The sequence below is a fragment of the Camellia sinensis genome, chromosome 2, assembly GCF_055761805.1.
Source record: "Camellia sinensis isolate YWXY chromosome 2, ASM5576180v1, whole genome shotgun sequence".
Taxonomy (NCBI): Eukaryota; Viridiplantae; Streptophyta; class Magnoliopsida; order Ericales; family Theaceae; genus Camellia; species Camellia sinensis.
Genome location: NC_138962.1, coordinates 28,697,100 through 28,724,523, shown reverse-complemented (window position 1 = coordinate 28,724,523; position 27,424 = coordinate 28,697,100). Strand labels below are relative to the sequence as shown.

General features: G+C 34.1%; 1 protein-coding gene, 1 long non-coding RNA gene and 1 pseudogene across 6 annotated transcripts; 2 read left to right on the top strand and 1 right to left on the bottom strand.

Moving 5' to 3' along the window:
* Window positions 1-613: 613 nt before the first annotated feature.
* LOC114301317 (uncharacterized) lies at window positions 614-27,424 on the top strand (annotated as a pseudogene). The gene is made up of 17 exons (XR_014350290.1): window positions 614-1,063; window positions 2,471-2,864; window positions 2,976-3,153; window positions 3,232-3,371; window positions 5,224-5,705; window positions 5,813-6,126; window positions 6,383-6,480; window positions 6,701-6,848; window positions 6,932-7,000; window positions 11,183-11,194; window positions 19,578-19,608; window positions 20,797-21,269; window positions 23,894-23,973; window positions 24,636-24,825; window positions 25,652-25,829; window positions 26,708-26,789; window positions 26,883-27,424. The product of XR_014350290.1 is annotated as an uncharacterized LOC114301317 (transcript).
* LOC145807136 (uncharacterized) lies at window positions 13,537-14,163 on the bottom strand. The gene is made up of 2 exons (XR_014350291.1): window positions 13,720-14,163; window positions 13,537-13,637 (listed from the first exon to the last, which is right to left on the bottom strand). It is a non-coding gene; the product is annotated as an uncharacterized LOC145807136 (long non-coding RNA).
* On the top strand, window positions 14,913-18,451 carry LOC145807119 (uncharacterized). 4 transcript variants are annotated; one of them, XM_082905049.1, is made up of 3 exons: window positions 14,913-17,249; window positions 17,321-17,457; window positions 17,710-18,451. In XM_082905049.1, the coding sequence occupies exons 1-2, from the start codon at window positions 16,360-16,362 to the stop codon at window positions 17,367-17,369; spliced, it is 939 nt and encodes a 312-aa protein (XP_082761175.1). In that variant the 5' UTR covers window positions 14,913-16,359; the 3' UTR covers window positions 17,370-17,457; window positions 17,710-18,451. The 4 variants fall into 4 exon arrangements, with proteins under 4 accessions (XP_082761175.1, XP_082761184.1, XP_082761187.1 ...); XM_082905061.1 differs by having other exon boundaries at window positions 15,483-17,249; XM_082905058.1 differs by having other exon boundaries at window positions 14,917-17,457.

Here is a 27,424-nt window from a genome sequence, read left to right as displayed (position 1 = left end):
TACGAAGAAGAAAAGCCAATATTATACAACAAGAATAAGAATAAGGTGTTGAATGTGTAAAAACAAGGATTTATGTGTAAGGATTAGAATGTTTAAAAACAGGGGACTAGAATGTTTTAAAACAGGGGATTATATGTAAAAGAGGGTTCATACATTTTGAAGTATGTAAAATGTGTTTTACAAGGATTTTTTTATGAAAGTGTTATTGAAACAGTATATACGAAATATGAAAGAATAATGTACAAATTTTGAATGTAAAATAATGGATAGGTGAAGAGAGATGTTACTTTTTTTCCTCATTTATGTGAATCGAAATCAGGTACTATGAAATTTCTTCAGAGTGGTGATGTTTCTTCGTGTTGTTGAGAGTCGCCGATTGGAGAATATGAACGGCTTGGTGTTGTGTTGAAGATGAACGGTTTCGTTTTGTGATTAGGATAGGGTTTTAGAGGGAATGGAATCGAACGGAGGAGAGATAGAGGACTGAGAATACGATCTCGAGCGGCGAAAATATGATAATGTACTGATCAGGCTGAGATGATTGTGGGTAATGATTACGGACGTATAAATTAGATGATATATTATGAGTATTTTGATCTGATTTTAATGGAATATCAAATTTGTTTTGGGCTAAATGGTGCCAGATATGTTTGGCTTAGACCTTTGGTCAGTTTCCCAAAAAAAAAAAGAAACAGGAAAAAGGGCTCAGGCTCAGGCTCAGGCTGGCTCTGGCTCTGGCTCAGGCTAGGGAAAGAAGAACAAACGAATCATTACACAGTCTCGTGATTGCTTCGAAACCGATTTCACCATAACGCCTCAATGATTTCCATGAGAGTTTGTCGTTATCAATCTCTCGTCGTTGATCGATTACGTTCTGGTGTTGAAAGATTGGAATTTGATTCAATTCGTGCCCGTTTGGTGGTTTTTAGATCAATTGAGACGAAATTGGAGGTTGTTGAGACAATAAAGGCGACGGAGGCCTTGCAAGATCTGATCGAAGAAGCTAAGCTTCGAACGGTGTATTGGGCACTTTGTATCTTTGCAGTATCTTACTTTCTGACTCGTAAGTTCTTCAATTTCGATTCAACTATCCACGCTTTTCAACACCAACGAAATTGCTGTTTCTCTTAAAGATTAATGTTTAAAATTGAACGTGATTTTTTTGGTTTCTGGATTCAGAAAATGTTGAATTTGCATTCTGATGTATTATGCGATATTAATTTAATCTCAGTTAGGGTTTGATGTTGCAAATTTTGAATTAATATTGAATTGCGTAGGTTTTATATATATATATATATATTTTTTTTTTTTGCGTGAATTGGCACGAAGGCGATATGTGCTGATGATAATAGGAAAAACTCATCTTAACTAAGGAAAGTAGGTAGTGCAGTCAATTGTTTTTTCTGGTCTCAAATGGAAAATTCAATCTTCTGATTTATTTGCTTGTAAAATCAACCAAAATGTAGGTGAGATGTGTAACCTATGTAGGTGAGATGTGTTTTAAATTGTTGATTATGTGATGTGTGTGTAGTGGAAGCTCTTGATACAGCTAGATGTGTCCTGACCCCCCGCATTGTACAATATTGTCTACTTGCTTGCTTTCGACAGTTTGGGTTAGGCCTGCACGGCTTTAAACCATATTGAGCGCACACTTATAAGTTATTTGACACGTACTTACCTAGGCAATGTGAGACTTGGTACTCTTTTATATGGAAGGACCATCCCAACAATCACCTCCTTCCGTACATTTAGGGTGGATTGCTGAGTCTGCTACTCAATAATTTATAAATTCTCCAATGATGATGAAGTGTTGATCTTCATCACTCGTCAATGCAGCATACACAACCCGGTATGGCTCGCAGCACCTCTTTCACTGAGGTGCCTACACCCCCTAGCCCGGGGTGCCCCTCAAAGTAGTTCACCATATTCATCTTGGTATGGCTTGCACTCTCTTCACCGAGCTGCCCTCACCATGGGTGTGCCACAAAGTTTGCTACTTTTGCACATAAGATCACCTTCACAAGCAATTTTTACCCATCTTATCAATCAAAGGAGAATCTGCACCCACACTGCTTTGCCTACTGGCTCAGGATTGTATGCCCTGGCTTGGATACCACTTGTTTCCCAAGCAACGGAAGCTCTTGGTATCACTATCTATGTCCCGACCCCCTACTGTATAATATAGTCCACTTCGGACTAGGCTCACAATGATTTTAAAACGCATTGTACATTTATAAGTCACTTGGTACATATTTAACTAGACGACGTGGGATTTGGTACTATTCTATCTTGTCTACATAGGTGGACCATCCCAACAGATTCAATTATAATATTTTGTGGGATGCTTTTCGTCTGCTGTTGGTTTATGTTTGAACAAGAAAGTTCTTAAATTTTACATTGTGCCCTCTGCCCCATTTACTCCACTACTATGTACTGGATTCTGTCCCTAAACTTTTGTTGTTCATTGCAGACACGAGTAAATCAATGTGGATGAATATTCCCATATCAATACTATTTGTTTCTGCATTACGAATTTTATTTAATGAGGTGGAATTCCATTGGAAAGTGAGGAAAATTTATCAGCAGACATATTTATCACATTTAGAAAAGACCGTGAATGATTCTCGTCTTTCAACAATGCTGCCACCACCAAAATGGAAGAGAAAAATTGACTCTCCAGTTGTAGAGGCTGCAATAGAGGAGTTTGTTAATAAGATTTTGCAGGATTTTGTTTCAGATTTGTGGTATTCAGAAATAACACCTGACAAGGAGGTCCCTGAGCTCATCCGTGCTGTAATCATGGATGCCCTTGGTGAAGTATCTGGAAGGGTCAAAGAGATAAACCTCGTTGATTTGGTAACAAGGTATATTTTCAAAGAAGTTGCCATATTTTTTTGGGGTCTCAGAAGTGTCCTCCTTGTTGTGCACCGTTTAGTAACTGAATAACAAAAGCATTTGTTTGTCATATGTATCAGGGATATAGTTGACTTAGTAGGGGATCACATAGATCTTTTCAGAAGAAACCAAGCTGCTATTGGTGTGGATGTAATGGGAACACTGTCATCAGAAGAAAGGGATGAACGATTGAAACATCATCTTATTGATTCAAAGGAGCTTCACCCTGCATTGATTTCTCCCGAGTGTGAGTACAAGGTGTGAGTGTTCTTATGAAAAATTTCTACTTATTGATTTTATTGTTAGCATGCCTTCTGATGCTTTTATTTGCTACAGGTTCTTAAGCAAATTATAGGTGGGTTGTTAGCTGTATTGCTGACGCCACAAGAAGCTCAATGTCCCCTGGTTCGGTGCCTTGCTCGAGAGCTTGTAACTTGCTTGGTAATGCTACCTATTATGGATTTTGCAAGCCCTTGGTGAGTTCTTTTAGGACTTAATTTGTTTTTTCATGCAGTGTTTTATGGCTACCCTGTTGCTCATAAGTATATATTCCTCTGAATGTTTTATACCGTACATGGTCTAATTTGTAAGACTTAAATGTGAAAACGAAAAATCTTATAGCTGTGAAAAATTCTTATATCTTCTCCTTGTTTCTGCTTCGAATATCTCATGTTTACATAAGATACACAGGTAGGTTGCTCCCCTCTTTTGGTGCCTTTAAGGTTATTATTTTTCTCTTCTTAAATAAAAATGTTAGTCTCCCAAGTTTTTTTGATGTAGAAACAATTTGCTAGTGTGATGTATTAAAAAATAAATAAATTGTTGTACTCAGTCAATTGTAATTTAGGTTTATGAAACAAATAGAAATATTTGGGAAAGGGTCATGAGTTCTCTACTTCTGCAATTAGGTCACTTAATAATTCATTACTGGAAAATCATATTGTTAAAAAAAAAAAAATCTTATTTTATATTGTGGTACATCAGGCATATGGTTATGCAAATCTAACATTCTTACTCTAAGAATGTACCTGTTGTGATAAAAATAGGGTCGAGGTACTAGTTACAAGAAGCAACCCTAAAAATAGCAATATTTAACAAGGGCAAGCTATTTCCAAGTTTCCAACATAATCCTAAATGGAAGGAACAGCCATTTGGTTGAGGACTTGGATGTTCATTTGTTGAATGGGGAATTCGATCATTTGACCCTGAAAAGAAATTTTGAATGGTTTGCTTTAGTGAGTGAAACTGCAATGCCCTATAAGACACTGTCAATACACTTAACAATATTCTACTAATTGATTTTAGTAAGAAACTGAAATATTTTTGTCCTTTACTTCCTCAGAACCACAAAGAAGATATCTTATCCCTGCTGCATTCACCTTCCTATCTTTTAAAGCTCGAAGCAAGAAACTATGTGGCATTCATGATTTTACATAATTCCTAATACCAAGTTGATCATGATAGAAACCATCGAATAGTCTCTGGCCTGAGGGAAATCCAAGAAAGAATTTTTTTTTTTTCCTGTTGTTGGGATAGAATTATACGTACCGTTTTGAGCACAGTGATTAGTAAAAGTAGGACCATCTGAATTTTGGTGGGAATGAAAGCTTAGAAATGCTTCGTTTCAAAAAGGGATTTGTAAATGTCTGGAATGTCTAGATTGTTTCCCCCTTTTCGGTCAAAATTACCAAATAAGCAAAAAGTAGCCAAAGTTATGTTTGTGAACTGTAATATTGTGACCCTTTTATTGTAACTCATATCTTTGACCACATATATGTACTTCCTAGCATCCCTCATGGCAAATGTATTCTTGTTGCCTGTTCTGTTTGCAGTCTGTATTGGCATTTAGGGGCTACTTTCACAGCCAAAAGGGCTTCATCAACAGCTCCCTTTCCTCTGCATGGGACTCTCAAATGTATTCTTCTTGTTTGTTCCTCTGTAATTGAAATTTGCAGCATTCCTTATTGTTTTTCAAATGGGGGTTGCCATTCCCACAGTCAAAGAGGCTCCGTCAACAAATTCCCTTCCTCTAATTGGTCCCAAATGTGTAGAAGTGGACCTAGATGTATGGGGTGAGGGGACTGTGGATGCTGCCCTTCTAGCTGTAATTAATCTCTCTGTAGTACTCTTTTCTTTATACAACTTCTGGATAAGTTCTGATGATCTTGGCAGAGGCATTCATGCTTTAATTTCACATTATTTTTTTCACCTATGTAAGGTTGTGTAAATGCAACTGTTTTTAGTCTATATATGCATTACATTAATTATTTACCTTTTCCCTAAATGTGAGAAATCAACTATTTTGACCTAACAATTACTTCTCTCCAGGTATGCTAATGAGTTGATTGAGTGTATTTTGCTTGCTATTAAAGATTAAGTGAGCAAAGCAGGGGACAACCAGTCACCTAATGTAGTGGGTCATACCAGTGGTCATGCTGTTGCTGCAGATGCCATACAAAATGAATTTACTCCTAGGAAGAATTCATCTTCCAACAATCAAGGGACTGACCTGATGATGTCAAGATCTGACAATCAGAAAGAGATTCCCCTGGATGCTTCAGAAAATTTGTACTCTCGTTTATTTGGTGAAGAACCTACGCAGTCGCGCCCTGCTGACTGGGCACGGATATTGGAGGCAGCAACCCAAAGGAGAACGGAGGTTCTGACGCCAGAAAATCTTGAAAACATGTGGACTAAAGGAAGGAATTATAAAAAGAAAGTTAAGAAGGTTTCTGCAGGAGGACTTCAGGCTCCTGCTGCCAAGGGTTCAGCAAGTAACAATGCTGAACCTACGAAAAATTCGGGGAAGGATATGTCAACCCACAGGTCTGTAATTTCTTCTACAACAGAAGATAAAACTCTAGTGCAGTTATCATCAGGATTGCATATAGAGACTCGACTAAGTGATGGGAAGAACAATGTGGTGCATTTATCTCATGGTCTAAACAAGCAACAATCTTTTGGGGAACACCTCTTGTTGATGAATTGAAGGCTACCACTTCTCTTACTGACATTGGGAATAAAGGTGTACTTAAGAGATCAAACAGCACTTCTGCTTCAAATATTCAATCTAGTATGGAAAAAGCATTCCCAAGTGAGGGTGGTGTGTCCGTTATTTCAGAGTTCTATGGCCCAGATTTTGGAAGGCATAATGATATTCGTAATGCTGTGAGTGTTTCAGATATGGTGTTACGCAATGAAGGAGTCCACACTCCCAAGCTTCGGTGCCGGGTAAACTTTCCCTCTTCCATTTTCTTCTTTTAATTTTCAAGGAAATGTTGCCAGGTTTACAAACATGTTGGCCAGTACTGTAAAGAGAACCCATATAAATGCAGGATTTAAAGGGCATTTTTATATGCCTTTGTATATAGTTGTCATCCTTGCCTGGATTTGTATCGTTTATGGTTGTCACACTTGACTTGAATCCAGTTTGATTCTTCTTTTTTGAATTGCATCACCAGCTTCTGATGCTATGTAATGTCTACAGGTTATAGGAACATACTTTGAGAAACTTGGGTCAAATTCATTTGCAGTTTACTCAATTACAGTGACAGATGCAGATGAAAACACATGGTTTGTGAAAAGGTCTTGTTCTTATCTCAATCATTAATACGAACAAATTACTAGGCTATTCATGCACATGCACATGTTTCTATAGTCCTTGGCCCTAATGCTAATTAAAGTTGTTTTTATCCTTTATTTCATGAAGGAAGTTCTTGAAGCTTTTAGATCAGCATTGGTCATTCCAAATCCACTATACATTCAGAGTTTTTTTTTTCTTCTTATTTTTTTGATATTTTGTCAGCAGATATAGGAATTTTGAGAGACTACATCGTCACCATAAGGACATTCCTAATTATACATTACATTTGCCTCCCAAAAGGATATTTTCCTCTAGCACTGAGGATACTTTTGTTCATCAGCGCTGCATTCAGCTGGACAAATATCTGAGAGTATAATTTATCCCTCATCTGCAAATCCCCTATAAATGTTCCTCTCCATATTCTTGTTATTTTGATTATGCTGCATTTTGCAGGATCTGCTGTCAATAGCTAATGTTGCTGAACAACACGAAGTGTGGGACTTTTTGAGTGCTTCCTCAAAGGTTTGCATTTCTTTGGGACACAAAACTTAGTTTGGTTTGGTTTAATAAATACTACTATCTTATCATGTTTTTTGTCCAAGTCCTATGAAGCACGGATACTTCAAATAGAATGACGTATCCGTATCGGATACCGATACTCCTTAGATACTCGTGGATACGTATCGGATACTTGTTAAAAGTATCGGATACTTCTTAATTATTTTTTCATTAATTTTGGAGTATTGGATACTTAATTTTGAAATATCAGATACTCCAAGTCATGTTTACTTGCATAGTAATATAATATAATATAATTTCAAGTATAAATATAAGAATATTTTTTTAATACTTTGTTAAGTTTTTCGATAAGAAGAGCATAGTGAGTTAAATAATAGAATTTATCAAATTGATGTATCTTAATTATTTCATGCAGGTCCCCTATAACTATATAGAAAGTAAGAATTAACAAGAGAATATAATAATGGTAAGATTAAATATCAATAAATAAATAAGCAAGTAAACTTGAATACAATCAAGGTTCTGAAAAGCGGTTGCGGTCGCCGTAACAGTGGCGGTGGCGCGGTTGCGGTTGCGGGGTGTAAAGGCCGCAGCGTAACGGTTGCGGTTACCGGAACTGTGAATTTTTTTATTTTTCGCACAATTTGCAAAAAACTTACCGATACGCATATTTTTTTTTTAGAATCATATTTATTGGGTTTTAAAATAAATTTAGATAATTTTTTCATAATTTTTAAGTATGATGCAATATATTTCATATTTTTAAATCACTATAAAATAAAAAAAAATTTCATTTTATTTCAATAATTAATAACTTTATATGTCATAAATCCATGTTACACTTGTGGCAAAAATTTCTTTTATTGGACTTAGATGTATAAAATTATTTTTAATTATTATACTTGTGGAAGCATATGTGCATTTTAACTCAAATAGTTTTAAAAAAGTATACATTCTTAATGGAAGAACTTGACAAAGTACATAACATCATAGCATAAATCACAAATAATAGAGAATACATTTTACATAATGTTACTACTAAAATTACATAATGTCACCACCAAAATGAGTGACGTGGTGCATCTTGGGATTCAGATTGTTGAGCTTGATTGTTGCTGCTACCTTCACCCCACCAAAATGAGTGACGTGGTGCATCTTGGGAATCAGATTCTTGAGCTTGATTACTACTACCTTCACCCCCCATCCAGTAGGAAATATATAAGTAAATGTGCTCATCATTTCATCCCTTTCTGTTTCGTGCATTGGGAGAGAAAATGGATACCTTGGCTGAAAAGGATCAACATACTCTTGTTGGGCTTGTTGATAATTTGGCAAACCTTATCCTGGAGGACCATGTTGTTGAGGGGGCCAAGGATAATTTTGTTGAGGTGGGTAAGGATAGCTCTGGCTATCACTGCTATAGGATGGGTAAGGATGATATGGATAACTATGACTACTATCAGATGAATCAAGCTGTTGTTCTCTACTTCTTATTCTTCTTTCATCCCTACGTGTATCACTACCACGAAACCTCTTAGGTAGTTGGGGTAAAGGTGCAACAGGTTCTCCAATATCATAATGTTCTTCAACATCACATAATCCAAATCCTCCAATAAAATCTTCACTTCCTGCACCAAAACTAGTACCATCACCACTATTGTCGCTGCCACCACCACCACCGTCACCGTGAGAAGTGCTTTCACCATCACCATCATCACCTCCTCCATCAGATGGTGTTAAACCACCACTATTATCACTTTGAGTTGGAGTAGAAGTTGAGCTTTGAGAAGTGCGTCGAGCTTGATATCTATGGGTGCCACCACCATCGCTGCCATCGCCATTGCTGTCGTTGCCACCACCACCATCATCATCTGAGACCAAATCTAGCCATTTAGAATTATTCACACCATCTAGCAAAGGATTTTCCCTTTCTTCTATCCATGGACTTATTCGATCATCTTCTTCAAATATATAATCCAAGTTAATAGGATTAAAACTCCTATCAATCTCCTCTTTGGCTGCTTCTTTTAACGTGTCTCAATTTTAATCTCATGTTGTAGGTGATGAAGACTAATCTTTGGATTTTCTTATATTTTAATCTATTCCTCGTCTTCGTATGGATGAGACTAAAAGTACTCAAATTACGTTCACAGTGAGATGATGTGGTGGTTTGACTTAATACTTTCACAGCTATTTTTTGAAGTTCAGGAGCGCAACTGCCATGAATAATCCACCACTCAGCTGCACAAAATTACATTACATAAGACATAAGTCAAAATATGATAAAAAATTATTTAAGTATTTATATATTGTAAATTTGTAATTTTGAAAATAAAATCTGGATTTGATTGTTTCCATGCTCTTTGTGCTAAAGGAGTACCAAAAGTTTCCTGTTTTATCTCGAAACAGCAACAACTACAATTTGGACAATCATTACAAGTAACATTTGCAAAAGTAGATTATTACTATTAAAATTTAAATAATTGGTACGTACTTGATTTGTTGCTTTCACTTGAGCATCCATATTGGGCTCCAGTCTGGTAATTACTTTTTTAAGTCCATCCATCACTTCTCTTATCATTTCATTGGATGAGATAACACCATATTGGAATTGAGGATTTAAAAAATATCCTTCAAAAATAAGAAGACAATTAATAATTTTAAATAAATATACATTTTATAATTGAAATCGTAACACTAACCAGCCAGCCGCATGCAAATCTTGATGCAATTGAAAAGACCATCGAGTATTAATAATTTTCCAATACTCGGTGTAGTAGCGACAATCTCTTTTAATTGCCAACTTTGCTCTATCTATAGCTTCATATATGAAACCCATTGTTGGCTTCTCATCTCCATCAACCAACCTCAATACTCTGACTAGGGGCTCATGAACTTTACAAAGCTCTGTTGCTTTCCGCCAAAACTCCTTTCCCAAAATAATTTTTTTCACATTGTAAGGCTGCCCAGTCTTTGCCTTCCCCCATCTAGAATTATTCCACTCATCACTATTAAACATAGCTCTCAATTGTTGTTTATATCTAACAATACTCTCAATGGCAATAAAATTTGTAGCAAATCGAGTGATGGCAGGTCGAATCAATTCTCTACCTCTAGTGAATTTTCTCATTAAATCCAACACCCATCCACTATTATAAATGATATTGGTGATGGTTTTACCATCTTCAATCACCTTTGCTACACTTTTCTTATTGGCTATGTCTTTTAGCATGAGATCGATACAATGTGCTGAACAAGCTGTCCAATATAAATGTTTCCTTTTTCTCATTAACATTTTACCGGCTGCTTTCAGTACAGGTTCATTATCAGTTACCACTTGAACAACGTATTGTTCTCCAATTTCATCAACAACTTTATCTAACAACCTAAAATAATATTCAGCAGTCCTACTAACAATATTAGAGGCATCAATTGATATGTGAAATATAGTACCTCTATTGCAGTACACTAAGAAGTTGATGATGTGTTGCCGAGTTAGACTGCTCCAACCATCACACATGATGGATACACCTCTCTCTGCCCAAATTCCCTTGAATGATCCTATCCATTCTGTCATTTCATCATGCTCCATGCCCAAATATACTTCAGAAACTTCATAAGCACTAGGACCCTTAACTCCTGGCCCTACTTCAGCAGCAACATCAAGCATGGGTTGTGTATACTCTGAATCAACTGCATTGAATGGAATACGATTATAGAGTATAAACTTGGACACTGGCCGTCCCAATCTCTCTTTTAGCTTCTGTAAATTCATTGTGGAGATTTTTTGCTGCTTTGTACTCTTGCTCTTTTGGAGTTCTACATCCATTGCCCTCAACCTTGCTTCAGGAGCATTGGGCTTAATCCAATTACGTCCACTCCCACCAGTTTCACGCACAGATTGTGATCGACGAAAAACATTAGCAATACCTGACCCTTTTGGCACTCTTTGAGCACTACCCCCTGCACCAGAACTACCACCTACATCGTATTGTGATCCACGACCTGCAACACCTCGTCTAAATTGTTGCTTTTCCTCCCATTGTTGTTGTGAACGAATACTTGCTTGTCTAGCCCTGGTCATCTCTAGATCAGAGTCAGAGTCATCATCTCGAAGATCTACAAAATCTCCCTCTTCATTTTCATCATAGAGATCATCTCCCCTAATATGTGCTTCCAATTCAGCTTTTCTCTTTTGTTTGTCTACTTTACTCATTTTCTTATTTTGTAAATGTTTCATCATTTCTTGCATCACGTCTCTACTAACATTAGGACAAGAACGCACTTGTCCTGTTTGATGTGTTAAATGTTGTTTGAAACGCGTAATCCCACCTTTAATGTGATGTCCACAAAATTTGCAAATAATATGATGCCTAGTGCCTTCAACTTGAGTTCCAAATTTCCAACCAATATCATCACTTGGGGGTTCATCATTGGCACCCTTTTGTTGTGGCATTTTTGAATATGAATTCTGCAAATTTATTTTTAAATGAAATGATTGTAAAAAAATATTTAAAATTAAATACTAAATAAAATAATTATAAAAAAATGTAACCACTATTTATACATTTGGATTTTACATGCCAATGTAATCATATAAAAATTTAAAAATAAATTATAAAAATATTTTTAAAAAAAGAAAATTTTGCCATAAAAATTGTTGTCACAACAAATTTTGTCATTAAAAAAAAATTGTTATCACAACACATTACAATAAAAAAATAAAAAAATATTTATAATTAAATGTTAAATGAAATGATTATAAAAAAAATTCAACCACTATTTATACATTTGGATTTTACATGCTAATGTAATTAGGAATAAAGACATTTTTCATGGCATTGATTGAGCTATTGTTTTTTTTTTTATTTTTTTATTTTAGAGAAAGACATTTTTTTTAAAAATAAATAAATTTGTGCTATCAAAATTGTTGTCACAACACATTACAATAACAAAAAAATTTAAAAAAATATTTCAAATTAAATACTAAATAAAATAGTTATAAAAAATACAACCACTATTTATACATTTCGATTTTACATGCTAATGTAATCATATAAAAATTAAAAAATGAATTATAAAGAATTTTTTTTGAGGTATTGATTTTTTTTTTTAAAAAGACATTTTTTAAAAAATAAAATTATGCCTTTAACAGTGTTGTAATAACAAAATAAAAAATATTTATAATTAAATATTAAATGAAATGATTATACAGTTCAAAAAAAAACAAATGAAATGATTATAAAAAAATTGCAACCACTATTTATACATTTGGAGTTTACATGCTAATATAATTATATAAAAATTAAAAAATAAATTATAAAGAATTTTTTTTGAGGTATTGATTTTTTTTTCTTTTGAAAAGATATTTTAAAAAAAATAGTGACTTCAATATTGTTGTCACAACACATCACAATAACAAAATAAAAATATTTATAATTAAATATTAAATGAAATGATTATAAAAAAAAATTGCAACAACTATTTATACATTTGGAGTTTACATGCTAATGTAATCATATAAAAATTAAAAAATAAATTATAAAGAAAAAAATTCTTACATAGTTGTTTTTTGGGCTTCAATCACTTGAGTATTTGTTATCTTTTTGAATAACCTGCAAGAAAAAAAAATTCAATAAAAACTGACATATATAAAATGTATTAATATCATTATAGGTGTTATGATTTTAAGATATTATAAAAAAAAATTAATCACGAATTATTATATATAAAATACTAAAAATAAATGCATAGCTCTAGATATATATATATATATATATATTTAAAAAAATCAATCACTAATTATTATATAAAAATACTAAAAATAAATGCATAGCTCTAAATATATCACATAAATTTTATAAGTTTTACAAAATTTAAAATCTGAAAATCATTGTAAAAATAAAATTAATAAAAAAAATAAAATTTGCTAGACACGGGTGTATCTTCCCAGGAAGCTGCACAAAAAAAAAAAAAAAAACAAAACAAAAAAAAAAACAAATGTTATATTATATTATATAATTTATATACCTTCCCAAGGTGTATCTTCCCCAGGAAGCTGCAAACAAAAATAAAATAAAAAACCAAAACAAAGGGGCAGCATTTCGGAGGAGATGAACAAAACAAAAAGAAGATCAGAGACTTCGGTTCAGGAAGCTGAGCAAACAAAACAAAATAAAAAAAGAAGATCAGAGGAGATGAACCTGTGGAAGTAGCATTTCGGTGAAGACGTAAACAGATCAGAGCAAGGTTTAAAAATGCAGTGTTACGTAACGTTTTTGGCCGTTGCGTAACGATTTCGTTGGTAGGCACCACGCGTTATCCCTGATTTTGCGGTGTGATTGAAATTCACAGGTGTATCGGCCGTTACTGCCAACGTAGCGGTCGTAACGGTGGCGTAACGGCCGTAGCGGCCCATTACACCCGTTACAGGGCTTTTTTCGCTGATTATTTTCAAAAAATAAAAATAAAAGAAATACGGATAGTGCAAATGCTAGTTCAAACAAAAGAAAAAACAAAAAAACAAAAGATGTGGTACATATCTTTATTATTCAGAGGCTCAATCACTGGTTCAAATGCTTTGCTTTACAGCACATGAACCACTTCGAGGTGAGGTGTATCCATCCACAAATTTTCAAATCTGAAATACGGATGATATGAGTGAGAAATAGAGAGAGAGAAGAGAGAAGAGAGAAGAGGGAAGAGGGAGGAGATGAACCTGCCTCTGTTCTGTGACTCTCCGGCTGCCCCTTTGTTCTTCAACACAAAACTCTAATCTGTTTACGTCTTCACCGAAGTGCTGCTTCCACAGGTTCACCGAAGTGCTGCTTCCACAGGTTCATCTCCTCTAATCTTCTTTTTTTATTTTGTTTTGTTTGCTCTCCGAAGTGCTGCCCCTTTGTTTTGGTTTTTTATTTTATTTTTGTTTGCAGCTTCCTGGGGAAGATACACCTTAGGAAGGTATATAAATTATATAATATAATATAACATTTGTTTTGTTTTTTTTTTTTTTTTTTGTTGTGCAGCTTCCTGGGAAGATACACCCGTGTCTAGCAAATTTTTTTTATTATTATTAATTTTATTTTTACAATGATTTTCAGATTTTAAATTTTGTAAAACTTACAAAATTTATGTGATATATTTAGAGCTATGCATTTATTTTTATATAATAATTAGTGATTGATTTTTTTTAAATATATATATATATATATCTAGAGCTATGCATTTATTTTTAGTATTTTATATATAATAATTAGTGATTGATTTTTTTTTATAATATCTAAAAATCATAACACCTATATTATATTAATACATTTTATATATGTCAGTTTTTATTGAATTTTTTTTTCTTGCAGGTTATTCAAAAAGATAACAAATACTCAAGTGATTGAAGCCCCCAAAAAAAATATGTAAGAATTTTTTTCTTTATAATTTATTTTTTAATTTTTATATGATTACATTAGCATGTAAACTCCAAATGTATAAATAGTTGTTGCAATTTTTTTTATAATCATTTCATTTAATATTTAATTATAAATATTTTTATTTTGTTATTGTGATGTGTTGTGACAACAATATTGAAGTTACTATTTTTTTTAAAATATCTTTTCAAAAGAAAAAAAAATCAATACCTCAAAAAAAATTCTTTATAATTTATTTTTTAATTTTTATATGATTATATTAGCATGTAAACTTCAAATGTATAAATAGTGGTTGCATTTTTTTTATAATCATTTCATTTAATATTTAATTATAAATATTTTTTATTTTGTTATTACAACACTGTTAAAGGCATAATTTTATTTTTAAAAAAATGTCTTTTTAAAAAAAAAAATCAATACCTCAAAAAAAATTCTTTATAATTCATTTTTTAACTTTTATATGATTACATTAGCATGTAAAAACGAAATGTATAAATAGTGGTTGTATTTTTTATAACTATTTTATTTAGTATTTAATTTGAAATATTTTTTAAAGAATTTTTGTTATTGTAATGTGTTGTTACAACAATTTTGATAGCACAAATTTATTTATTTTTTAAAAAAATGTCTTTCTCTAAAATAAAAAAATAAAAATAAAAACAATAGCTCAATCAATGCCATGAAAAATGTCTTTATTCCTAATTACATTAGCATGTAAAATCCAAATGTATAAATAGTGGTTGAATTTTTTTTATAATCATTTCATTTAACATTTAATTATAAATATTTTTTTATTTTTTTATTGTAATGTGTTGTGATAACAATTTTTTTTTTAATGACAAAATTTGTTGTGACAACAATTTTTATGGCAAAATTTTCTTTATTTAAAAATATTTTTATAATTTATTTTTAAATTTTTATATGATTACATTGGCATGTGAAATCCAAATGTATAAATAGTGGTTACATTTTTTTATAATTATTTTATTTAGTATTTAATTTTAAATATTTTTTTAGAATCATTTCATTTAAAAATAAATTTAAAAAATGTATTAATGATACAGAATTCATATTCAAAAATGCCACGACAAAAGGGTGCCAATGATGAACCCCCAAGTGATGATATTGGTTGGAAATTTGGAACTCAAGTTGAAGGCACTAGGCATCATATTATTTGCAAATTTTGTGGACATCACATTAAAGGTGGGATTACGCGTTTCAAACAACATTTAACACATCAAACAGGACAAGTGCGTTCTTGTCCTAATGTTAGTAGAGATGTGATGCAAGAAATGATGAAACATTTATAAAATAAGAAAATGAGTAAACTAGACAAACAAAAGAGAAAAGCTGAATTGGAAGCACATATTAGGGGAGATGATCTCTATGATGAAAATGAAGAGGGAGATTTTGTAGATCTTCGAGATGATGACTCTGACTCTGATCTAGAGATGACCAGGGCTAGACAAGCAAGTATTCGTTCACAACAACAATGGGAGGAAAAGCAACAATTTAGACGAGGTGTTGCAGGTCATGGATCACAATACGATGTAGGTGGTAGTTCTGGTGCAGGGGGTAGTGCTCAAAGAGTGCCAAAAGGGTCAGGTATTGCTAATGTTTTTCGTCGATCACAATCTGTGCGTGAAACTGGTGGGAGTGGACGTAATTGGATTAAGCCCAATGCTCCTGAAGCAAAGTTGAGGGCAATGGATGTAGAACTCCAAAAGAGCAAGAGTACAAAGCAGCGAAAAATCTCCACAATGAATTTACAGAAGCTAAAAGAGATTGGGACGAGCAGTGTCCAAGTTTATACTCTATAATCGTATTCCATTCAATGCAGTTGATTCAGAGTATACACAACTCATACTTGATGTTGCTGCTGAAGTAGGGCCAGGAGTAAAGGGTCCTAGTGCTTATGAAGTTTCTGAAGTATATTTGGGCATGGAACATGATGAAATGACAGAATGGATAGGATCATTCAAGGGAATTTGGGCAGAGAGAGGTGTATCCATCATGTGTGATGGTTGGAGCAGTCTAACTCGGCAACACATCATCAACTTCTTAGTGTACTGTAATAGAGGTACTATATTTCACAAATCAATTGATGCCTCTAATATTGTTAGTAGGACTGCTGAATATTATTTTGGGTTGTTATATAAAGTTGTTGATGAAATTGGAGAACAATACGTTGTTCAAGTGGTAACTGATAATGAACCTGTACTGAAAGCAGCCGGTAAAATGTTAATGAAAAAAAGGAAACATTTATATTGGACAGCTTGTTCAGCACATTGTATCGATCTCATCCTAAAAGACATAGCCAATAAGAAAAGTGTAGCAAAGGTGATTGAAGATGGTAAAACCATCACCAATTTCATTTATAATAGTGGATGGGTGTTGGATTTAATGAGAAAATTCACTAGAGGTAGAGAATTGATTCGACCTGCCATCACTCAATTTGCTACAAATTTTATTGCCATTGAGAGTATTGTTAGATATAAACAACAATTGAGAGCTATGTTTAATAGTGATGAGTGGAATAATTCTAGATGGGGGAAGGCAAAGACTGGGCAGCCTTACAATGTGAAAAAAATTATTTTGGGAAAGGAGTTTTGGCGGAAAGCAACAGAGCTTTGTAAAGTTCATGAGCCCCTAGTCAGAGTATTGAGGTTGGTTGATGGAGATGAGAAGCCAACAATGGGTTTCATATATGAAGCTATAGATAGAGCAAAGTTGGCAATTAAAAGAGATTGTCGCTACTACACCGAGTATTGGAAAATTATTGATACTCGATGGTCTTTTCAATTGCATCAAGATTTGCATGCGGCTGGCTGGTTAGTGTTACGATTTCAATTATAAAATGTATATTTATTTAAAATTATTAATTGTCTTCTTATTTTTGAAGGATATTTTTTAAATCCTCAATTCCAATATGGTGTTACCTCATCCAATGAAATGATAAGAGAAGTGATGGATGGACTTAAAAAAGTAATTACCAGACTGGAGCCCAATATGGATGCTCAAGTGAAAGCAACAAATCAAGTACGTACCAATTATTTAAATTTTAATAGTAATAATCTACTTTTGCAAATGTTACTTGTAATGATTGTCCAAATTATAGTTGTTGCTGTTTCGAGATAAACAGGAAACTTTTGGTACTCCTTTAGCACAAAGAGCATGGAAACAATCAAATCCAGATTTTATTTTCAAAATTACAAATTTACAATATATAAATACTTAAATAATTTTTTATCATATTTTGACTTATGTCTTATGTAATGTAATTTTGTGCAGCTGAGTGGTGGATTATTCATGGCAGTTGTGCTCCTGAACTTCAAAAAATAGCTGTGAAAGTATTAAGTCAAACCACCACATCATCTCACTGTGAACGTAATTTGAGTACTTTTAGTCTCATCCATACGAAGACGAGGAATAGATTAAAATATAAGAAAATCCAAAGATTAGTCTTCATCACCTACAACATGAGATTAAAATTGAGACACGTTAAAAGAAGCAGCCAAAGAGGAGATTGATAGGAGTTTTAATCCTATTAACTTGGATTATATATTTGAAGAAGATGATCGAATAAGTCCATGGATAGAAGAAAGGGAAAATCCTTTGCTAGATGGTGTGAATAATTCTAAATGGCTAGATTTGGTCTCAGATGATGATGGTGGTGGTGGCAACGACAGCAATGGCGATGGCAGCGATGGTGGTGGCACCCATAGATATCAAGCTCGACGCACTTCTCAAAGCTCAACTTCTACTCCAACTCAAAGTGATAATAGTGGTGGTTTAACACCATCTGATGGAGGAGGTGATGATGGTGATGGTGAAAGCACTTCTCACGGTGACGGTGGTGGTGGTGGCAGCGACAATAGTGGTGATGGTACTAGTTTTGGTGCAGGAAGTGAAGATTTTATTGGAGGATTTGGATTATGTGATGTTGGGGAACATTATGATATTGGAGAACCTGTTGCACCTTTACCCCAACTACCTAAGAGGTTTCGTGGTAGTGATACACGTAGGGATGAAAGAAGAATAAGAAGTAGAGAACAACAGCTTGATTCATCTGATAGTAGTCATAGTTATCCATATCATCCTTACCCATCCTATAGCAGTGATAGCCAGAGCTATCCTTACCCACCTCAACAAAATTATCCTTGGCTCCCTCAACAACATGGTCCTCCAGGATACGGTTTGCCAAATTATCAACAAGCCCAACATACTTATGTTGATCCTTTTCAGCCAAGGTATCCATTTTCTCTCCCAGTGCACGAAATAGAAAAGGATGACATGTTGAGTACATTTACTTATATATTTCCTACTGGATGGGGTGAAGATAGTAGTAATCAAGCTCAACAATCCGAATCCCAAGATGCACCACGTCACTCATTTTGGTGGTGACATTATGTAATTTTAGTAGTAACATTATGTAAAATGTACTCTCTATTATTTGTGATTTATGCTTGACAAAGTACATAACATCATAGCATAAATCACAAATAATAGAGAGTACATTTTACATAATGTTACTACTAAAATTACATAATGTCACCACCAAAATGAGTGACGTGGTGCATTTTGGGATTCAGATTGTTGAGCTTGATTGTTGCTGCTACCTTCACCCCACCAAAATGAGTGACGTGGTGCATCTTAGAAATCAGATTGTTGAGCTTGATTACTACTACCTTCATCCATTAAGAATGTATACTTTTTTAAAACTATTTGAGTTAAAATACACATATGCTTCCACAAGTATAATAATTAAAAATAATTTTATACATCTAAGTCTAATAAAAGAAATTTTTGCCACAAGTGTAACATGGATTTATGACATATAAAGTCATTAATTATTGAAATAAAATGTAAAAAAAAATTATTTTATAGTGATTTAAAAATATGAAATATATTGGATCATGCTTAAAAATTATGAAAAAATTATCTAAATTTATTTTAAAACCCAATAAATATGATTCTAAAAAAAAAAATATGCGTATCGGTAAATTTTTTGTAAATTGTGCGAAAAATAATAAAATTCACAGTTCCGATAACCGCAACCGTTACGCTGCGGCCTTTACACCCCGCAACCGCGCCACCGTTACGGCGATCGCAACCGCTTTTCAGAACCTTGGATCAGAGTTTTGTGTTGAAGAACAAAGGGGCAGCCGGAGAGTCACAGAACAGAGGCAGGTTCATCTCCTCCCTCTTCTCTCTTCTCTCTTCTCTCTCTCTATTTCTCACTCATATCATCCGTATTTCAGATCTGAAAATTTGTGGATGGATACACCTCACCTCGAAGTGGTTCATTCATGTGCTGTAAAGCAAAGCATTTGAACCAGTGATTGAGCCTCTGAATAATAAAGGTATGTACCACATCTTTTGTTTTTTTGTTTTTTTCTTTTGTTTGAACCAGCATTTGCACTATCCGTATTTCTTTTGTTTTTTTTTTTTGAAAATAATCAGCAAAAAAAGCCCTGTAACGGGTGTAACGGGCCGTTACGGCCGTTACGCCACCGTTACGACCGCTACGTTGGCCGTAATGGCCGATACACCTGTGAATTTCAATCACACCGCAAAATTGGGGGTAACGCGTGGTGCCTACCACTGAAACCGTTATGTAACGGCCGAAACCGTTACGTAACACCGCATTTTTAAACCTTGGTTCAGAAACAATTTGACAGTGAAGAATTACATTAGTGTGTCAGGAAACTCCTAACTCATTAACCATGTAGTTCATCAACAACATTGCAATACAAATAACCCTCTTCCATAATAAAACATACACAAAACCAAAAGGAAACTACATATACCCCTTGAAACTTCATGCTATGTGCAGGACAGCAGGAGACAACAAAATATTACAAATTAATGCAAAAGTCAACAGATAAAAATTGTGATGAACAAAAGAATTTTATGGCCACATAAACCAATTATAATACACAAAATATCCAAATGAACAGCATTTTCTGAATCAAGAAGATGAAGCCGACAACAACAGCAGCAAAAATGAAGGAGAAGAAGAGGATTCTCTCAAACTCAGCAAGCTGAAAGTGTAACATACATCAAAATCTTGTCCAGGTGGCTATGACAAACAAAATCCACCAACATTATCTTTCCTGCAACTTATGATTATTTGAGCAAACAAATACTCATTTCAAAAGAATTATGGGTGAAGTAATCTGATGGACATTTTAATTTATACAGTCAGTTAGTGATCCAACCAGTTATACATCTATTGACATGTCACATCTTCATATCTGCTCATGATGCTAACAGTTTTCTTTTTAATTACGTCCTTTATCTGGCTGATTGAATTTATTTCCCTCTATATTTTTTCTTTGAAAATGACATTTATTCATTTTTGTTGAAATCAAACAGTGAACGTGGATGATGCAGTGGATGATATCGTACGCCAGTTCAAAGGGGTCTCAGATGGCTTAATGCGCAAAGTTGTTGGTTCATCTTCCCCTCCACATGAAGTGTCTCCTGCAATTTCAAGCAGGAACTTATCCTTTAATGCTGAGATGATTAAACAACTTTCATGGCAAAATAGCACAGAATCAGCAAAAAGCATTTCTGATAATGATGAAGGTGATAAAGATGGTATTAATGAGCATGAGGAAGTAGAACCTACTGTGGAAGCTAGTGGGTGGCATTCGGACAATGAATTGAACACAAAGGGTTTTCCACCTAGGGTGGTTAAACGAGGTGAGGAGATTAGAAGCTTAGATCCTGAGAAGAAACACGGTTCAGATAGAGAATCTCCATCGGTCAGCCTGGGTGGATATCCTGCCTCAGGTTTCCCAGTATCCTCTGATCACTTGGAGGATCCGGTTGTAGCGCCACCAGAGGTACCAAGCAGTCAGAAGACTGCATTTTGTTTCCTTCTCTGCTTTATGACCTTCACATATACCTTAGATCTCCCCTTCACAAGTGCCATCTTTGGTCATTTTCTTCATTGCAGAATTGTCACCTTGGTGTTGTCTCTAAAATTTAGCCCATGTCAATCTAATTGACTCTCCCTAATGTCATCTGTCATGTTACTATTAATATTTGACCTTCCTGTTTGACTGCCAGAACTATTCTTGTCATATGCTGCAGTTACAGTTATGCATATTTTGCTTCTATTTGTGCGAACGTAGTTCTTATGTGTGTTCCAATTGCTATGCACATACACATATCCATTCCCAACTGTACAATTCATTCTAAGATCTTTTGTCTTTTCCAAACATTGCTCGAGTCTTTGGACCTGAAATTATTGATGAGAAACAAGTTAGATTGTAGCTCAGGGTTGAAGAATTTCAACAATTAAAGGAAATTTGAAGAAGGAATTATCCTATGATGTTTTCAAACCTGGTAAAAGCATGGGAGGCTGAGAAGAAAAATAAATAAATAAATAAAAGACAAATAAGAAAGAAAAAGTTGTTCTGTTATCACAGAGTTATTGAATCTTAGGAATGGGATAGATGGGGATTCATATAGCAAATTATAAGATTTATTCCGGTTGCTAATTAAATATAAAGCTTGAAAGTATATGGAAAAGTTCATGCATATTTATTTCTTTGGGAACAATTGAAGATTATTGCCATTTTAGCCTCTCTCTCTCTCTGTGGATAGGTAATGGCCATTTTATCTCTTGAGTAAGATCTAGTGAAGAAAGAAGATATAAAGTGACATCTTGATGCTTTATCTATAAAGTTTGGTTATTTATCAAAAAAAAAAGTTAAATTGAATTGTTGATCCTATCAGGTGTAATTAATTGATTCCCTCTAAACATGGAAAACATGTTGGTCTATTATGAGATTTCATGTTAAAGGATTAAAATGTGTTTTTCTTGATAACAAGATTCTCAGTTGAAAGAAACTCAAAACCCCCAAATCTGTTGGAAGTTGTCTTATGAGTTCACAAACTATTATTTCCAGATGCCGAACTAACCACAAGAAAACAGTAAATTATGTTATAAGTATAATTGATTGAATTTATTAAATACTCAGAATTGCATTTTAGTGCATTGAAATGTAAGATACAGTTAACATTCAGAATCTGGGTTCTAGATTTCTGTCAAGTGGAGTTTAATCTATCATTTGTATTAATTTTCCTTGGGATTTGATTTAGAATTTCCAAGTGAATTGTATGATTAACAGCAATTATTCTGTCAAAAGAAAGGAATTCCGCCTTGCTAACTATTGTCATTTGTAGAGTGCATGGAAAGCTAATCAGTAAATCACTGTTGGAGAGATGACAACTCTAATTATGGTGCTTTACAATTACATCTTCTGAACATTAATTCTCATGCTGCTTGTGAATTCTGATACTTGAGGAGGTTAAAAGCTTCTATAATTATAACCTCTTTTTCTTAATTTTTATGTCATTGATTCATAACTTATTGAACCAATATTGAGCATAACTCGTGGGCATATGAACAGTTAAGAGTTCCAGGAGATTCCTCAAAGGAGAATAAACAGATTTTTTTTTTTTTTTTATAGCTCAATGGCTAAAATAGGGATGCCCTTCGGCAGTTTTATCTGGGCAGTGGTTGCTGATGAAGATGGAAGAGAATTTCTATCTGGGAGTGGCCTACTTTGGTTTCTGAAATAGAATGTTCAGCAGTTCAACATTAATTTTCTACACAAGAATTGATTAGGGATGCCACTATAGACAAAACCAAGATGAGAATGGAATTAGTAGAAGTAAGCTTTTAACTTGCAGGAGAACCTATTGATTTTGGGATCTATATCATGGGTATTTAATAGGTTTTTTTGGGTTACGAATTGACAAGGGATTCCAACTCTTATTAGAGTTAGAATTACGTAGATGAACCAAGTTTTATATACTTTTTTCTCAGCTTTGAAGCCTAATGGGGATTGTATGATACAATTGTAACATTAAGTGAGGCATAATGTAGATTGGGCGTGTTACTGGGCTTATTCTTCTACATCTTGTCATCTTTGATTTTCTGCACTGTTTAGGCCTTTTACCCTGGAAATCATATGTTATTAAGCTTGATAACCTATCTTTTTATCCATCCATGTCACACAAAAGTAAGTTAATAACTGAATACAAGCTCCTATTATTGTTCACATGTACCCCTCTTGGGCGTTGTTCACAGCCCAGAACAGCCTCCAAATTTCTCATCTATTTTAAGCTCCTAACCCTTATCTCTTTTACACATTGGTAGAAAGCTCTAAAGTCCCGTACCTTTAGAAGCCTTTAATAACAATGAAAACCTACTATTGTCACCCTATAAAACTTTTACAGGTGCCCTATATCAATGGTAAAAATAGCTTGTCAGTGAGTCTTCATTGTTCTTGTCATATGTCAGCTATTGCGAAGATGGGCTCTTAGGTATATGAAAGGAAAGAAACCTTAATCAACCTGTTTACAGAAAAATATTTTGTTTGGCTTGCTTGCTTGGTTCTTGGATGCCAGTCCTTTCGTGTTGTCTAAACTTCTGTTGGTGTTTATTTCTTTGCAGTGGACAACACCTAATGTAAGCTTGCCTGTGTTGAATTTAGTTGATAAGATGTTTCAGCTAAAGAGAAAAGGCTGGCTAAGGTAAGCTAGACTTTTCCTTACATGATTACTTGCATGTTTTCTTCATAATTTGAAAATCAAAAATTGCTTGGGAATTATCATAAGTCATCGTTAGTGTTTTTATTTATTTATTTATTTATTTATATTTAAAATTTTATATCTGGTGTGTGATGCTGCTTTTTATTTTGCTAGAACAGAAATTTGTTGCTGTATATTTTGTTGCTCAATCTTCACAAGTGGAGGCCTAGATTTTAAACTTATTTGCTTGCAGCAGACACCCCCCTAGCAGGGTGGTTTTTAATGTGTGTGTGTGTGTGTGTGTGTTTTTTTTTTTTTTTTTTTTTTTTTTTTTTTTCTTTTGCTCAATGCTGAAAGCCAGATGTCCAGTCCTCCTAGCTAGATTTGAAACTTATTTGCTTGCAGCAGACACCCCCTAGCAGGGTGGTTTTAATGTGGTTTTTTTTTTCCCTTTTGCTCAATGCTCAAAGCCTGTCACACAATCATGGCATAGAGGTTCCCATTAATCTCAACCCGTTTTATCCCCTATGATTTGAGAAAGGTGGATTGATTGATCTGTGTGGAAGATTATGTGAAATGTGATCATGTGATCATGTGATCATGCTTTAACATGTTTCATTAGCATTCAGCCTCAAAGATTTTTTTATTTTTATTTAAATATGCAGAAGACAGGTCTTCTGGATATCAAAGCAAATATTGCAGTTAATGATGGAAGATGCTATTGATGACTGGCTCCTGGGGCAAATTCAGTGGCTTCGGAGAGATGATGTTATTGCTCAAGGGATTCAGTGGGTCCAAGATGCAAGGACTGATCAATTTTTTTAACATCTTTATTTTACTGAAATCATTTAATTGGTGAGGCAAGATCTGATTTACGGTGCTATGAGAAATTTCATTATATTCAAAGCTTCAAATGAATATGGCAACACCGAAGATCGCATTGTATAATCTGTTTTATCTTGATTTTTAACATCTGTTGCGTCAAACTTGTGTCTGTCTGTTTCTTTTGGATGCACATATTTCATCCCAGGCATTTTTGTCACTAGGGGCATAGATTGGCAGTGCCAAGGTCAGTTCAAGCTGAGCCTTCTTGAGGGTCATCCAGAACCCAATTGGGGCCTAAAACTCTTAGCTGTCTATTTATTGATTGAACTTTGGGATGAGTTTTGGTATGTTGGAGTCTATTAACCCATCACTTTGATTTCTTCACTTCTTGTTTTGTTTGGTCTGGTTGGTGGTGGTGGTTGTTTTCAATTGAATGTGAGTTTCATCCAGTGTTATATGAACGTATTTAAACAATGGTTGAAACCTAAGACCTTGTATGAACTAGCACGGTGTCTTTTACAATTCATATTAACTTTTGAGTTGTACTTGTTTGTGTAGATATGTAGTCTCCTTTTTGCTCGCATCCAAATTAAGGATAAAGTTGGCTAATTTACCACCCTATGCATAATTAGGATAAAATTCCTTTTGTGTGCACCGTAATGTCTTTTTCTTATTTATCTCCAATCAACATTGCAGACTTCGTTTTATTTCAGCCAGCCTAGCTTGTAGTGGCATTTCTTCACAAAAAAAGAAGAGGGAATTCACTTTTGTTCACACTTGATTGTGAAAGTGCAAGAATGGACAAAGAATCAACGCCAAATATTTTACTTCTTCTAATAATGGATTTCTTTGTCAGGTGCTTTGGCCCGATGGTACATTCTTTCTGAGATTAAATAGTCATACTGAAATAGATGATTGTGAACCTCATCAGCGATCTTTTCAAACTACAAGGAGTAGGGCCTCTAAACTTGGTTCTTTTGAGCAGCAGCTTGAGGCTGCTCGTAGAGCTAGTGATACCAAGAAAATGATCTTCAGTAAGTTTTTCCTTCTTTTTCTCTTCCCTATCTTTTCCTTTTCTTTTTGGTCTTGGTACATCTTTGATAAGTATGTATTCTTTTATGTTTGGGATGGTTTTTCTCTGTTTGCAAGGCAATGATTAATGTTTACCTATTTTTGTATAAATGTATGGTATACCCCGTATATGATATAGGGTGCCTATCTATTTCCTTTCTACTGAAAAAAAAAGAAAGAAAAAAGAAAGGATATAGGCTGCCCATACATCATGTTCTGAAAACCTTGGTCTCTGACTGTTATGCGCTTGGTTTATCTGTGCTCATAATAAATAAATAAATAATGTCACTTTTTGGTTAGTAGAAGCAAGTCACAGAAATGTTCCACTTCCCTTTCATCCATATTATATATACATATACATATCTATGTACATCTTTTTGGCATTTGTTTATTACAATAGCCTCAGCAAACTACCTCATTTATGAATTATACTGTAATAATGTCATGTCTCAATGTTACGGTGACTTGGATGTTTCAACCCGTCTTTTGTGTTGGCTTGATTTAAATTTCATTAAGCTTAATAAATTAATGGATTTAATGTGTTGGGCTTTTTAACCAAAATATCGAATAGAATGGTGCATATCTTCTTTTTTTTTTTTTTTTTTTTTTAATAAAGATTGCATGAGATCAAAAAAGATTTTAAAAAAAAAAATAGTAGGTGACTTTCTCAAGTGACATTGGCCTGGATCTTGGTAGCAGATTTTCTGCAAATAATTAGGATCTTATGGCACTTTTTTAGTTTAATTTTACTGGTCATCATGTTTTCTAGATTCTTGTGTGAATTGGATACAATGGTCCTGGATAGGAACATAATTAACAACCTACCTCATTCATTCCTCAGATGGAGCTCCAACTGCTCTCGTCAGCTTGATTGGGCATAAGCAGTATCACCGTACCGCAAGAGATTATATTATTTCCTTCAGGTAAAACCCTTCTTTAATCCCTGTGATTTATTTTCATTATTCAAATGATATTTGTGACCAAGAAGTATCGGCTGGCTTACTGTGAATTTGCAGTCTACAATCTGTTTGAAGCAACTAGCATATGGAATACTTGAACTGGTACTCGTTTCAGTTTTCCCTGAGCTGCGGGACCTTGTGCTGGATATTCATCAGAAGATGCACACCCAAGCCGAATAGCAAGAGTTTCCATTTTTCTTCACACTTACCCATCATTCGTTCCGAGAGTGGATAGTTAATTTCCCAATAACCCTGAGGGTCAAAAGATGCATTCATCCAAGATTGGCAAGATAAACTGACTCGGATATTCATCGCCCCTTGACTGCTTTGTGGTGATTTTCTTTTCCTCAATGGAGAGAGAAATGGGATTTTGATAAATGTACAAAAATCGCTTCTAGGATGTGGGAAATAGTTTTTATGTATCCCTGTCTTCTAACGGTACAGGAATGGACAATTAGAATTTGTATAGAAAGTCCTCTTGCTGAAAATACTGATTTACTTGAACAACACACCCTTCGATGGGAATTTTGTATTGTTTTTTATTTTTTTTATTTTTATGGTTGCTGAATAAAAAATTACAACCAGTGCTGGTCTCTCTA